The 13,772-nt window shown below is 31.3% G+C and overlaps 1 protein-coding gene across 9 annotated transcripts in view; it reads right to left on the reverse strand.

Annotated features, from left to right (window-relative positions):
• Positions 1-6,289: 6,289 nt before the first annotated feature.
• LOC148629884 (proto-oncogene tyrosine-protein kinase Yrk-like) overlaps positions 6,290-13,772 on the reverse strand; it is a 40,277-nt gene continuing 32,794 nt past the window's right edge. For all 9 annotated transcript variants that reach the window (XM_088559126.1, XM_088559093.1, XM_088559110.1 and 6 more), the window contains 6 exons: positions 13,259-13,411; positions 12,410-12,574; positions 11,670-11,929; positions 10,826-10,979; positions 10,389-10,520; positions 6,290-9,869 (listed from right to left, as the gene is read on the reverse strand). In XM_088559126.1, coding sequence (XP_088415252.1) covers positions 9,661-9,869; positions 10,389-10,520; positions 10,826-10,979; positions 11,670-11,929; positions 12,410-12,574; positions 13,259-13,411 — 1,073 coding nt within the window. In that variant the 3' untranslated portion in view covers positions 6,290-9,660. The remainder of the gene's footprint in view (positions 9,870-10,388; positions 10,521-10,825; positions 10,980-11,669; positions 11,930-12,409; positions 12,575-13,258; positions 13,412-13,772) is intronic.

Raw genomic sequence — 13,772 nt, forward strand, 5'->3', positions numbered from 1 at the left:
GATTTTTCTACATTTCTAGCCTTTAGTTGAAGGAGAATTTTGACTATCTGAAAGACTGCCAGAGTAGTAAAGGAAAACACTGCCACCCATGAGTAGTGCAAGGCAATGCTCATATAATAGCAGAACAAATTATCGCTGTAGGTATTTGTTGTAACTGTTCCAACCATAAAAAGAAGGTTCGCTAGAACCATAGATACAGCAATATTTTCTAGGTTTGCGAACGGGATTTCTACATGGAAATTTTGTCTTCTGTTAACTGATATCAGTATGATAAGAGAAAGAGAAGAAATACTTGATAATATGTATGTTAAAATAGAAATGATCGATACCTTCTTAAAATTTTCAAATTTAGGTTTACAGTTCAAGGAAGTGACATTCAGTGACCCCATGTTCTCTCGACTCACTGAAATTTCAAGATCTTCACAAAACTTGGAGATTTTTTCTTCGGGTATTGTCACGTTGAACGTTGAGAGGTAATATTCGATACCTTCTATGTTTTCTGTGTGGAACATAGTTGTAATATTTGGTCATGTTTTCCTATATTGTTTGTTAGTTTCGAATCGTCGGCCATTTAAATTATTTTCTAGAATAGAAATTTTCTGGTTATTCATGGATTGTTTGATGCTGCGAATTTCATGACTGAAGGCTTTCTTCAGTATTGTTAATTTACTGTGAACTTTTAAAACCATAGCGTTGTTATCAATCTTCATTATGACTTCTTCTAACGTTGTAAAGTTAGCCACATTTTTCACCCAAATGGTTAAAAGACCCGCCTGGATAACTTCAGCTTCTGTCGATTTTTCTGGCAGATTGATATCAAAATCGAAATCGAAATCTGCGTGAGAAAACAATGGTAGATGACCACCCATATGATTATTCTGAATATAACAAAATATGATATGACTGTCGGCTTACCGCTAGATGATAAAAATGTCTTCAATTTAGGATAAATTCAAATTCATGTTTTGAATACTCATATACCAGTTTTATTGCGAGTAGCATAGTTTACTTCCTGGAATCGTGATAATCTTTCCTTTATTGAAATATCATGACTTGGTGAAATATTTTAGATATATTTTTGTCATTTTGTTTATTTTTCAATATTCATAAGGTAAGGTTCCTTCAGCAAGGGGTATTCAAGTTAATCACGTTACTTGTTGTAAGAACCCTTATCACCTGTTTTTGATATTCATTTAAACTGGATTTTCGTGTATTAAATATGACTTTTCAAAACTCGGAATACCATGTTTTCCATTTTTTTTTGTATAATGCTAAATCATTTTTATATTGAAAAAGGTCTTAATAAACTATTTTCATGATTCTATTAGTTAAGATACTCCTGACATGCTTTAAGCATAAAAATGAAATCTTTGGATATGCATAACTGTCAAAAAAGCTAGAAGAACTCTTGGTACATACCTCTTGGCTCCATTCCTGGCATTGCAAATCAGTCGTTTGTGATTCTTTTTCTGTCTGAAAGTAAACAATATAGTCAATTTACCCAACAATATTTCTACGTCGGTGGTGTGACCATGTAACCACATGACTAGAGCCAAACACATTTCTTCACCTTGCTGTGTTGTCATATTTTTATAACACGACCAGTTCCTAAAAAGCTTTTTTTCGTGATCAAATATCGGGTTGATGTATCTTCTACATTTAGAGTGTTCGTTTTGAATTAGTCCGGTAACACAGTATCTCGCACTAACACCCTCTGGAATTATAAGACGGTATGCAAAATTATCATGCAGGTAATAGAGTAGATCTTTTTTAGACATACGAATTAAGTTATAAACTGCTTCTGGAGACTGTTGTGCATTTGCAATAAAGATGATTTCCATCGGATCAGCGTTTATTTCATTGCATATGGCACAATATGCATTCCTGTAAATGCGTTTTGTTGAACTCATATCGACTACGGGAGGACCGGTTTCCTTCATGTGACTGTTTGTGCATTTTTTAATTATGGTTTTATTTCTGTAAGAAGATGGACAATTTGATATTGTATGTACTCCCCAAATGTAATTTTTTCTGCCAGTGAAAATGCTGACACAAGTGTATTCGATGTCAAAACTATTCTCTGTGAAGTTGTAACCCTGGCAACAATCTTTGTATCGTTCGCATACTTCGTCACATTGGCAATACCAATTTGGGACATAAGCCGAGTCGCACCTTCCATACAAAACACAGCGGTCGACTTGGAGTTTATTATTGACATGTCATTCCTTTATTCTACCGTTAGGTTCAGACAAATCATTGTTTTTATATAAATTTATTGTATTTCCTTCGATAGTGGAGGTTTGTAGGCCTCCTCCACTAAAACCAGACTCCGTTTTTTCAATTGCCTCGTTTAAGACGTTTGTCATCTCCTCAGCGATCTTTAATTTTTGCGTCGTAGTAATAGAAAATTTTAGATATGACTTCGTTAAAGTGGTATCTCCATCATTAAATGGGTCCGTGTTCGTTAGTTCTTTTTCTGGTTGTGTCGTTCCGCCTGTATACTCCCATACCTCTGTTTTGGTGTCCCAATTGTTTGATTGTCTTTCGGTTGCAAAAATAGACATTGCAAAGCAAAAATAAATACACATAACCATTGCCTTCAGTTCCATGATGATGTAAAGGTATCAAATAGAAGTATGTAATCTCCGTATTTATAGTATTTGTTGCTACTAATAGAAATTTAAAAAAGACAATATAAATAGAATGAAAGGCTCAAAAGTAACGTATGTGGAATACTAAGGATGAGAAAGTTTATGACAATTTGTTTTGCTTCTTTTCAAAATAAGGAAACACCCAGGGTGGTTGTAGAAGAAAAACTATTTCTTAAAACTGTAAATCTGTTTAAAAAAAAACATGGAATGACAAGTAAGATTTTTTCCCTTTTTAAATGAAAAAATAGCTCAGTTCCCGAGGAAAAATGTCAATTTTGTCCACAACAGGAGGCGCACATTTTTATTGTCTATACAAATACAGTACTAAGTTTTGTATATACTATCAAGAAGGTAAAGCGGCGAAAAATGTTTAAGTGCCACATTTTTATCATGTCAAAAATGAACGAAAAAAATATCAAATTTATCCATAATAAGGGATGCACATCTTCAACATGAGCACATAAAAACCACCCTACGAATAGTAGCGCTTAAAGATTATAAGATCGGAACATCCTCAAACGTGACGAACAGACATGAGGGTGGAGTGTGGTCGATAAGTAACTAGGCCTGCTTTTACCGCTTGTAACATATGTATAATACTTTTTATGTTACTAAATTTATCCATTTGAATTTTTAGTTGAATTTTGATGATCAAACCAAGAGGAAATGAACGAACAGTGTCCAAAACTAAGAATTTGAAGTGGATGTCATCCATGAGTATATCAGCAATATAGAGATGGTAAAGATAATGTGTGCAGTGCTGTGCTTACCACAGGAACTTTTGTGTCCTATTTTTCTTAAATTATATCAGTTTGATTCTTTATCTTATGAAAAATTACATTTTTGTTAGTTTCCATACCCATTTCGTCAAACTTTCTCACAAATGTACATTATGTCACTCACTAATGATACTACCACAAAGGGTAGAAAAGTATATAATAGTCTATCATTTTTTAGAAGGCGATATGATGTATTATAAATTAAACAGGTATACTGGTTGTCGAGAAAAATGTTTGGTAGTGATCGGAACCATTCATATGCCCAAAGTTCCTTTGTTTTAATTGGAAACAACGGGCGGTTATCGCGGCATGTGTTTCAGAAAATTCTGTGTATAGACGACAGACACACTGGCATTTGTTTCAAAAATATATATTTATATTATCATCCAACTAGTTTACTGTAACTTGTGAATTTTTATTGCTGAAGCATGTGCATTACCTGTAGATAAAGACCTCAAGGAGCAACAATCTACAGTAAAACATCCCAGAACCAATCAGTCGTCACTTTGGGTCTGTTATTCTGTCATATCTTTCACGTGGTAGCAGCATTTCTGCATATTTTATCATCTTTATAGAAATCGTTCAAAAAATATTCTGGGAAGCCCTAGTTATTCGTTTACATTTGGCTTAGAATTAATCAACAATTATTACAACAGGAATGTCATCCATTGTCAATATATACGGAGTTAATTGAAACTTGCAGCTCTGTTTTAGGACAATTTTCTCTACACTTTTACTATTTATTCATGTTATTTGATTTGACTCATATTACAACCTTATCTATCATAAACAACAACATTGTAATTACATTGCTAATAGAAGAAAAAATTAATCCAAATAAATTTTGATTATATTTTAACAATAATGAAAACTAAATGAAGTAAAGAAGTAATTAAATGTATTTTTCAATATTTGGTCTTATTAAAGTACATTGTAGCAAGGTGTAAACTGTCCATTTCTTAAATCATTTTCATTGAAATCACAGAAATGTTTTATTGTATTCATTTTTTTACGGGAGTGGATGGAATGTAAGCTCTAAACAAAGTAAAATGAAAACATTCTGGAACCATAATAACGTTTAAATCTGTTATAGCCACCACAGCATTCAAACTCTTTGACTGCGGTTAACACAGCACTGAAAATGGTCAACAGACTTTTAAATTGTCAATTAAGGTAAAAGTACATGTAATAAAATTGTGAAATTGCTTATTTATTCCAGAATGGTTAGGACCAAAACCCTCTTGAATACTTCTTATTGTAGTATGGAGCCTTGTAGCTCAGCTTCATAGAGATTCATTCATTTTACACAAGTTATTGCCCAGATGCCAAGAACGTGATTTTGGCTCCAAAACCCATACAGTGAATGTCAATCATGATTTTGGTATGAAACCATATGAAACCACTAAACTTTAACCTCCCACTAAAATCAACCAAATCAAGAAAAATAACTCTTGCAATGTGCTAACTTTATGTACAATCTATATGAATTTTATCTCAAAAGCACAAAAACCAAATGAAAAACTGAGACTGGTTATGTGATCTATAACGGTTTCTGAACAAGATATAAAACTGAATTTTGTGGGTTTTTGACATGCATGAATCACCTTCTCACTGATTTTTAGAAAGACAGCTTCGTAAGTTATACTATTTTGTTAAGATTTAATGCTTGCTTTTAGCCCCTATTTGCATACCTAATGTCAAAATAAATTGAAACCTTTCTTTCGTGGTGTTAAATCTTGTAATACAATTTCACAAAAACATTTAGCTGAAGCAATAATCCCAACATTTAACTGAAGCAAACATCCCTAAATCAAAATAAAACACTTGTATTTTCCGGCCAAAGTTAGGTCACAAACCCCAAAACAGTATCTAAATCTTCCTTTTGAGGCATGGAACCTGTGGTACAATTTCATCAATATCTATACACTAATACTTAAGATCTCTCATGTAGAAACCAGTCAGATTCTTATTATGATGTACAAGAGAAGAGGGCTTTTTAAATATCAAAAGACAATGATTCAGAATATGATAAAAATTCCCCAAAAATCAACAAAATTATGTACAGATTTTAAGAGTTTTTTCCCCTAATCTTAAGATTTCTCGTATTTTTTGTAATTTCTTTCAATCTTACTATTTTAATAAATCAAAAACCAATGTTCCGTATTTATTTTAATTTTTTTTTTAGAAAACATGAGTTTGTGGTCTCTAATGAACGAAAATATTTTGGAAAAAAAAATTAGTATGTGCCACCAACTGCTTGGGTCTTCTGCAGAAGTAGTCTTTATTTTATAAACTGCATTATTGGTCCCTACTTTTTTGAAAGTTGAGACCATAATCCTTACATGTAAGTCATTGCACAAAAAAGAAGTGACTACGTGTCATTGAATGGCTTCACACCAAATAGCACCATACCATTATAGAATTCATATTAAATTGCAGTAATACAAAAAAAAATAAAATAAAAAAACATCTTTTATCACAGATATATGTTTTGCCTGCTGTACATGGTTATTGTTATTGAAAATTTGCTAGTGACATTTTTACTAATTTTATAGGTTATGGACGTATTATACTAAGTATCTGTGATAAAGTGATGTTTAAGTAAAATATAAAACATAAAATTTCAGGCAAGAGGAATTGTGATGGTTATACTAATGAGGGCTCCAACCACATACCAAGTATAATTAACCTAGCACAATTAATTCATACAGAACTGATGTAATCTTAAAACATAGAAATTTTAATGCATGGATATTGAAACCATTGCCAATGCTACAAAATACCTCAGTGCCGCCTCCTTTGATATATTAACAGGGGAGACAAAAACAGTAATACTTGGCTGTAACAAAAAATATTGAACACATTTATGAATTTTATATATTTTATACAATATAAGAAAGAATATACTGTTAATATAAGCACTTGTAATGAAAAAAAAATAAATAACAATTCTCAATAATTAAGTGATAAACAAGACAATATTGTTATCCTCTTTGTTTTATTCTTTATTTGGTAAGTAGAACTAAATATCTCAGGCCTGACAGAAAAAGTTTCTTCGATAATGACATTGGAGGAATCACACATAATGGCAAAATATTGCATTTCAAATTAAATATTCAATACTGAATGTAAATTCACCTCATTTTTTTCAAATAAGTTTGTTTGAATATAACCTGACAGAAATCTTTCAATTGTAGTTATAATTAACTACCAAATATTGAAGCCTCCATTGGCTTAAAGTTCTGAATTATATCAAAAATACACCAAGTAAATTGCTGCTAATTATAAATATTTCAGAATTCCTACTTTTTATTTTTATATTTCAACAGATAATGATTTAAGACTGATGTGTATCATTAAATTGGTTAATTGCTCATTACAGTATCATACTGAAAAAATAATTACTGATGTCATACCAATGGGTTTGCAAATATTTACTAAGTAGCAGAATGTCTTTCAAAATAACAGTCACTGGTAGTCAATATCAAAAAAAGGTCTTTTTTTTTAAAGTGGAAAAATTGGCATAAGATATGACGTCAAAATTCAATTTTCTTATGAAGTCATTATTTATGTTTTTTCTCTACACTTACAACTTTTTTTTTGTAGAATTGAGTACAGATTTTACACAGGAAGAATGCCAAAAGTTTCATGTTGTAAATTTTATTTTCATTAGTCACAGTAAAAAAGATTCAAAAGGTCTCAATATTAACTTTAACATTATTCACATAATTGCGGAGATAGGTCTTATGTTTTTTTTTTTTTTAGAATAACAGTAAATTCAGATATTGCAACATTTACATCAAACATGAATCATCCGTTGATTTGTGATAATTACAAAAAAAAACCTTTTGATTTGTAAGTTTCTGTCTCAAAGAGATTTGTACACAGAATTGATTGCAATATTTGAGAGAAAAAAAATTTTAATAGCATGAGTAATGTTATATTTTTGTTTTATCTAATAATTGCAATCCAAAAGTTCTTCAATAAAATCACACTATAAAATGCATTCAATAATTTCTGAATTTTCAGCAATGATATGAACAGTATGATTGTCCCTATCAACATACAATAAAACCTCAAATACAACAACAACAATTTAAATCGAAATTTCTGCAAAAATAAAATTCTCAAAATTTGATGTGTATAATACAATAACAGTGCTATCAAAATCTTCTCTATAAAAACACATTTCATGTCACAAAATGTTCTTGCAATAAAGTTGTTGGTGTCTTGGACACTGGGTATTAACACAAGCACACTTCAAATGCATCCAGCAGTGAGCACAAAGTGTACAGGAATGAGCTGACATGTTTTAAACTGACATAAAAGAACATTATAGAAAAGAAGAATAGGTGAAAAACATCCAATTGCGGTGGTCCATTTCAGAAAAAAATATGAAATTGATTATTCACCTGCTTGGCTCAGAAAAAAATTGCACTATCATCCAAACTTTTCAGTAGATTCTATAACTACCAAAAGACCATCGTCAACATAAATATATCAATAAAAACATTGACTTATTACTAATGCCTAGTTCACACATACATAGAATGCACATTCAATGCAACATAAAATGTGAATTCAAATCCACAAATGCATTCACACAGACTGAAGATTTTTAACATCAATGGATTTGAATAAAAGTAATACACATTCTAATTCACATTGAGAAGCACATTCTATAGCAGTCTGAACGTAGTATACTGAATCACCAGCTCCTGGTAATTTATCATCATTACTCAGTATCATGATGTGATGTGAATACTACAAATAGAATTTTTATCATGTGTAATAGAAGGGTTAGTCTTAATTTTCACTAATTTGGAAAGGACAAGATGTGTCATGGTATAGGAGCTGGACTTTGTGAGTACTATTTGTTGCATCGTTTTGTACCAAAGGGAAAAAAATAGGTACACCAATTTAAAAAATCCAAGTTTACAGTACTTATACATGTAATTAGAAATGAGACTCTAGTTTAATCATGGTTTGGAATGCATTAAAATCTTCTTTTCTATGTACAACATATTATAAAAACCATCACTTCTTAAAGTTAAAAAAAACAATAAGGCAACTATCAAATATAATGACAATAAATCGTACAAAAATATTCTTCTATAAAGCCGTTTCGATGTAAATTATGCTAAGACGAATGTAAATACACGTAAGTTTATAAACTGTGATTAAAATTTGATCATTGCATAGACAAACAATTAAAATAACAATGAACTACTTACAAATGAAGATTTAAAACAATTAGAGAAAGTGCTGTAGAAAATCATTATAAACCTGCATGATAAAAGGCAAAACTATTTGTGTCCATATTTGCACTAATGTTAAGCTTCCATTTGCACATTAGAGGGATCAGTGGAACGTTTCTTTTAGTTACATCCCCTTCAAAGAAAATGAAACATATCAATGAAAAACAGCCATTAACTTTAGTGTGTACAAATGATTAATTAAGGTACTGTTCAAGGTCATCATATAATATGTAACTTCATCCATGAGAAGATTTTTTTGTAAAGGAAAACTACCCAACTGGTAAGAATGACAGGACAACTCTAGCACATTATAAGGGACTAATACATAAACAAAAGTGAAAAGGGTGATAACCAGCCAACCTAACAATGCTCCATAACATCAATGATTTTAATTCCAAACAGTAACATTTATATGATAGCCATCAGCCAACTAAAATATCAGTTATAAGTTCATCTGCCTTAGAAAATACATAATTTGATATCTTTAGTTACGTCATGATAATGGTTGTTGTAACCCCTAATTGACTAACATTTATGGGTGATCAGGGACTTTTGTATGGAGTACATACATCTATTTCAGAGCCGAGACACTAAAAGTTTCGTTTAAACATACTCTCCTTTAAAGTAAGGTTTTTACTATATAACATTTGGTCTTTGATGCATTCTACAATGACGAAGTTGATCTAAAATACATTATCCTAAATGCCTAGATAAAGGCAGTAGACCAACTTTGTAGAAAGATTATCACTGTTACAATTAGGATTAATCATTGTTGAAGTAATTGGTCTTTTAAAAAAGAACAAAATGTGACTTGGTTTGCCCTATTTTACACTAATGACAAAATCCATTTGTGATTTTAACATAAACCGAACTGTGTTGTTCAAGATGACCACATATTATGGATTTACATCAAATTGGCTAAGTTGCAATGAATACTGAATGTACATAAATGGTCTTGTCTACCCAAACACACTAATAGTCATCACTTTCTTTATAATTTGGTTCTGCAGATACGAAATAGTCATCGAAAAAGTTAAATAAGTATTCAAATGTCGGTCTGTTTGCCGGCACTTTATCCCAACATTTCTTCATCATGTCATACATAGTTTCAGGACATTTGCCTGGTTTTGGTTGTCTGTATCCCCTCTCGATCTGCTCCAATACCTCTCTGTTTTGCATACCTGAATGTGAAAAATAAAATATTCAAATTTTTAAGCCTTACAAATTTACAACCAGTAGTTATACTCTGTACAATGTGCAGATGGGGCAAAGATGGTCTTGGCACTATCAAGTCAGAATTTCAAAATGACATATATAGTGTGGAGAAATCATTCAGTACTGTGTTAGTTCCCATTTCTCTGATTTTCGAGGGAAATGAAAAGACCCTTATATCATATGTACCAGTACTTAAAAAAAATTGTAAAAGATGTGAGATTTTATATGCTTCTCCATATATCTGAAATAAAACACTGCCTGAAGCCTTATGAACTTATAAATTCTCTCCCTTTCTCTTCTAAACTGAATTCCTATAACTTTACCAGAGGTCTGAGCACATGCTGTGTTAATCAAAATTCTCTCAAACACAAAAATTATTCAGATCATAAATTAAATATCAAAATCCAGCTGACAGTTCAGGAGAAGCTCATTGCATGTGAATAATGGATTGTAAATCACTAAATACAGCCAGCTTGTCTACTTACCAGGATATGGTATTTGTCCATGTGTAACCAGTTCTACCAGCAATATACCATATGACCAGACATCAGATTTAATGGTAAACTTTCCATACAAAGCAGCCTCAGGGGCAGTCCATTTTATTGGGAACTTTGAACCTGCAAAATCAGATCATTTTCTTTCATCATTTTATTGGTTACCTTTCATTGATTAAAATCAGATAAATGGAATTAATTTCTTAAATAATCTATACTGTAGTAATGGAATGATTTATTTCTCCTTTAATCGAAATTGGGAAAGCAAAACAAAAAAATCTTCTTTACAATGCACCTTACTAGTACTCCCAGGTTCCCAACACGTTTATTGTCTGTACCTGAATCCTGCCTTTTTATTTAAAATTTGATTCAAACCAACCACCAATAAAAATGAAATTGACTCCTTAAATGTTTCTAAGAAATCTTACCATGTTTTGGGTTATACTCATCATCTTCTATAATTTTAGCTAATCCAAAATCGGCTACTTTAGCTACATTATTATCACCAATCAAAATATTCCTAGCAGCTAAATCTCTATGTATAAATTTCTTGGACTCCAAGTATGCCATTCCACTAGCAATCTATAAAAAGATAATGCAAATTTTTACCCTAATGGTGCACCTGGTCCATGCTCCCAGGTTTTAGTGGAGTCCGAGTTGCTCATTTACTTTTGTTACTTTGTATGTATGATTTACGTTACTTTATGTTCTTTGTCCCTGGATTACATTCTTTTGGTTCCCTGGAATACTCTTTCACAAGTGTCTAATTATTTTTCTATTTGCGTATGCATGAAACAGAATAAAAACACAAAGACAGTTTTAAAAAAAGTCTACGGGACAAAAATAAAATGGTCTAAAAATTAGAAAGTACACATCAATGTATGCAAGTTAACACCTGTAAAGAAAAAAAATGTATTAGTTAAAACATAAGACCTGCAACAGATTAATTGATTAAAGCTCAAAACGAGACTACATCATATATCCTGGTACCCATCTTCCTTATTTTCTGGGTCACGGACGTGTTTTTTGTTGTTGGTTTATCATATAAACAGGGTCATTTTACTTGAAAAATCCTTCTTACACACCTCATTATCCAAAATAAAATATGACATACCGCATTTTTACTGTACTTCTAAGTTTTTTTGTTTTTTTGTTTTTTAAATTTTAAATCAGTGATTAATTTAAATGATATTTCCTGTTTCCAGTTTAAGTGTTCACAAAATGTCCTTATAATCGATTCCACAAATCACCATGGTAACATATCAAAAATACCTGTGCTGCTATATCAACTAATTGTGGGAATTTTAGAGTTGCTCCTTCATCTGATCTCAGATATTCCAGTAAACTTCCTTTGGACATGAGTTCAGTAACAATATAAATAGGTTCTTCATCAGAACACACTGCATATAGTCTCACTAATTTGTCGTGTTTGCATTGTTTCATGATTTGAGCTTCTGCCAAGAAAGCATCAGTGGACATTGTTCCTGGTTTTAGTGTTTTAATGGCAACTGGTGTAGTCCTGTTCCAAGTACCTATAAATTTATTAAATAAATAAAATAATTTTACTTGTCCACCTCAATTAAGAGTAAATAACCATACATTGCAATAAACATTGGATACATTTATTACTGTTTTCATTTCACAATTATTGGACAAACCTTTTGATACAGTTTTCTATATCAGCCTGTAGTAGTGAGAACAGAAGTGGTTGCTATAGCCTTGTTTTTAATCTACACATAAAAGTGAAATTTAGTTTTGAAAGAAAAATTTTAACTATTACTTATTTTAAACATATATATTTCATCAAATTTAAATAATATACTATGTAGACTGTACTTACACAGAATTAAAGGAAGAGGAAAACAATCTCAATTTTGCTGATATATGGTGTATTGCTGATACATGGTGTATTGCTGATATATGGTGTACTAAAGGATCAAATAGTCAGTATTTCTATCTCCAAAAAAACAAAACAATGAGCTTAAAATATTTTTTTATAATCTATTAACTACCTTTCCAGACTTCACCAAACTGTCCGGCACCAAGTTTATTTTCTAGAGTAATTGTTTTTCTTGATATTTCCCAGGCATCTTTGGTATCTCTGGACAAATCGTCCATTACAGGTTTTGGTTTCTGACATGGTGCAACTAACTGTCTACATAGACCATCAGCACTCTCTGGAATAAAAAAAAACAACACTTAGTTGAAAACATTAGACATTAGACCACAGAAATCCCCTGCATTAAATAACCAAAATCAAGACTGATGCATTTTATGAACACAAGCATTGTGTAAAATCTTAATTTAACAGGTTGGTTCATTAATAATCATCTGAAAATGAAAAGATGAAAATCAAAATACTAGTACATTGTAAAGACATATAGATACCAGAAAGCAATAAATCTACTCCATTCTACTATTTTCAAATTCATGTACATTTTTACAAACATCATCCAAATGGTCTTTTAACACAGAATTTGTAAATTTGACTTCTGTTTAAAAATGGCCTATGGTTAAATTTTAAAATGTTTTTTTTTTTATTATTGCTAATAAAATTATTCATACTTTAGAAATATATTAAGAAAGTTGTAAATAATAGTTCCCACAAAGTCATACAATGACAACATGACATCTACTGTTTTATTCATTATTTCTACAGTTTATATGCAGATATTGTTTCAATCAGTGGAGGATCAAGAAACCTCCAGAAAAGGGGTGTCACTAACTGACCTTAAGATTTGGGGGGGGGGGGGACAATCCAGTTATTTCTGATTTTTTTTCTATATAATGAACCAAACTTTTATAGCATAAGAAGGGGTCTAAGCCCTCTGAGGCCCCTTGTTTCACCTATGACAACTTACGTGAATAATGATTGACAAGATCAGGTAATGAGTTCATCACACGTCTAGCAGCAATATAGAATCCTGCATTATTATCCATGTTACGGATCTTGTAATGCTTGACTGTTGGCCCTTTAACCTCATCATTGTCTCTAACAGAGAGTACATAATTCCCTGTAAAATAGACCAACATTTCAATAATGATTCCATAATAATAAATTATTTATCTAAGACAGAAGAGCTTAATCTCACCCATCAAAGGGTATTATTTAATTTGTTTCCTGGCTATGCTGAGTAAGAAAACACTGAAGCCTTACTTGAGGATAACTAAAATTTCCTGGTTTTGCAATTTAGAGTGGTGTTTGATTTCTTTTCTCCATTTTAAAATGAATTATGTTGTATTAAGTATGTAAATAATAAAAAAAAAAAACTAGCTTGCTGCTAGTTGTCAAAAACATTCCATTATGATTTCACTAATGTTGCATGTTTTATCTCACCATGGATGAGAGATTTAGAATCCAATAGTACTGAGAAA

Source organism: Perna viridis, chromosome 1 (assembly GCF_037379345.1).
Source record: "Perna viridis isolate PV_CMFRI_1.1 ecotype Kerala chromosome 1, ASM3737934v1, whole genome shotgun sequence".
Lineage (NCBI taxonomy): Eukaryota > Metazoa > Mollusca > Bivalvia > Mytilida > Mytilidae > Perna > Perna viridis.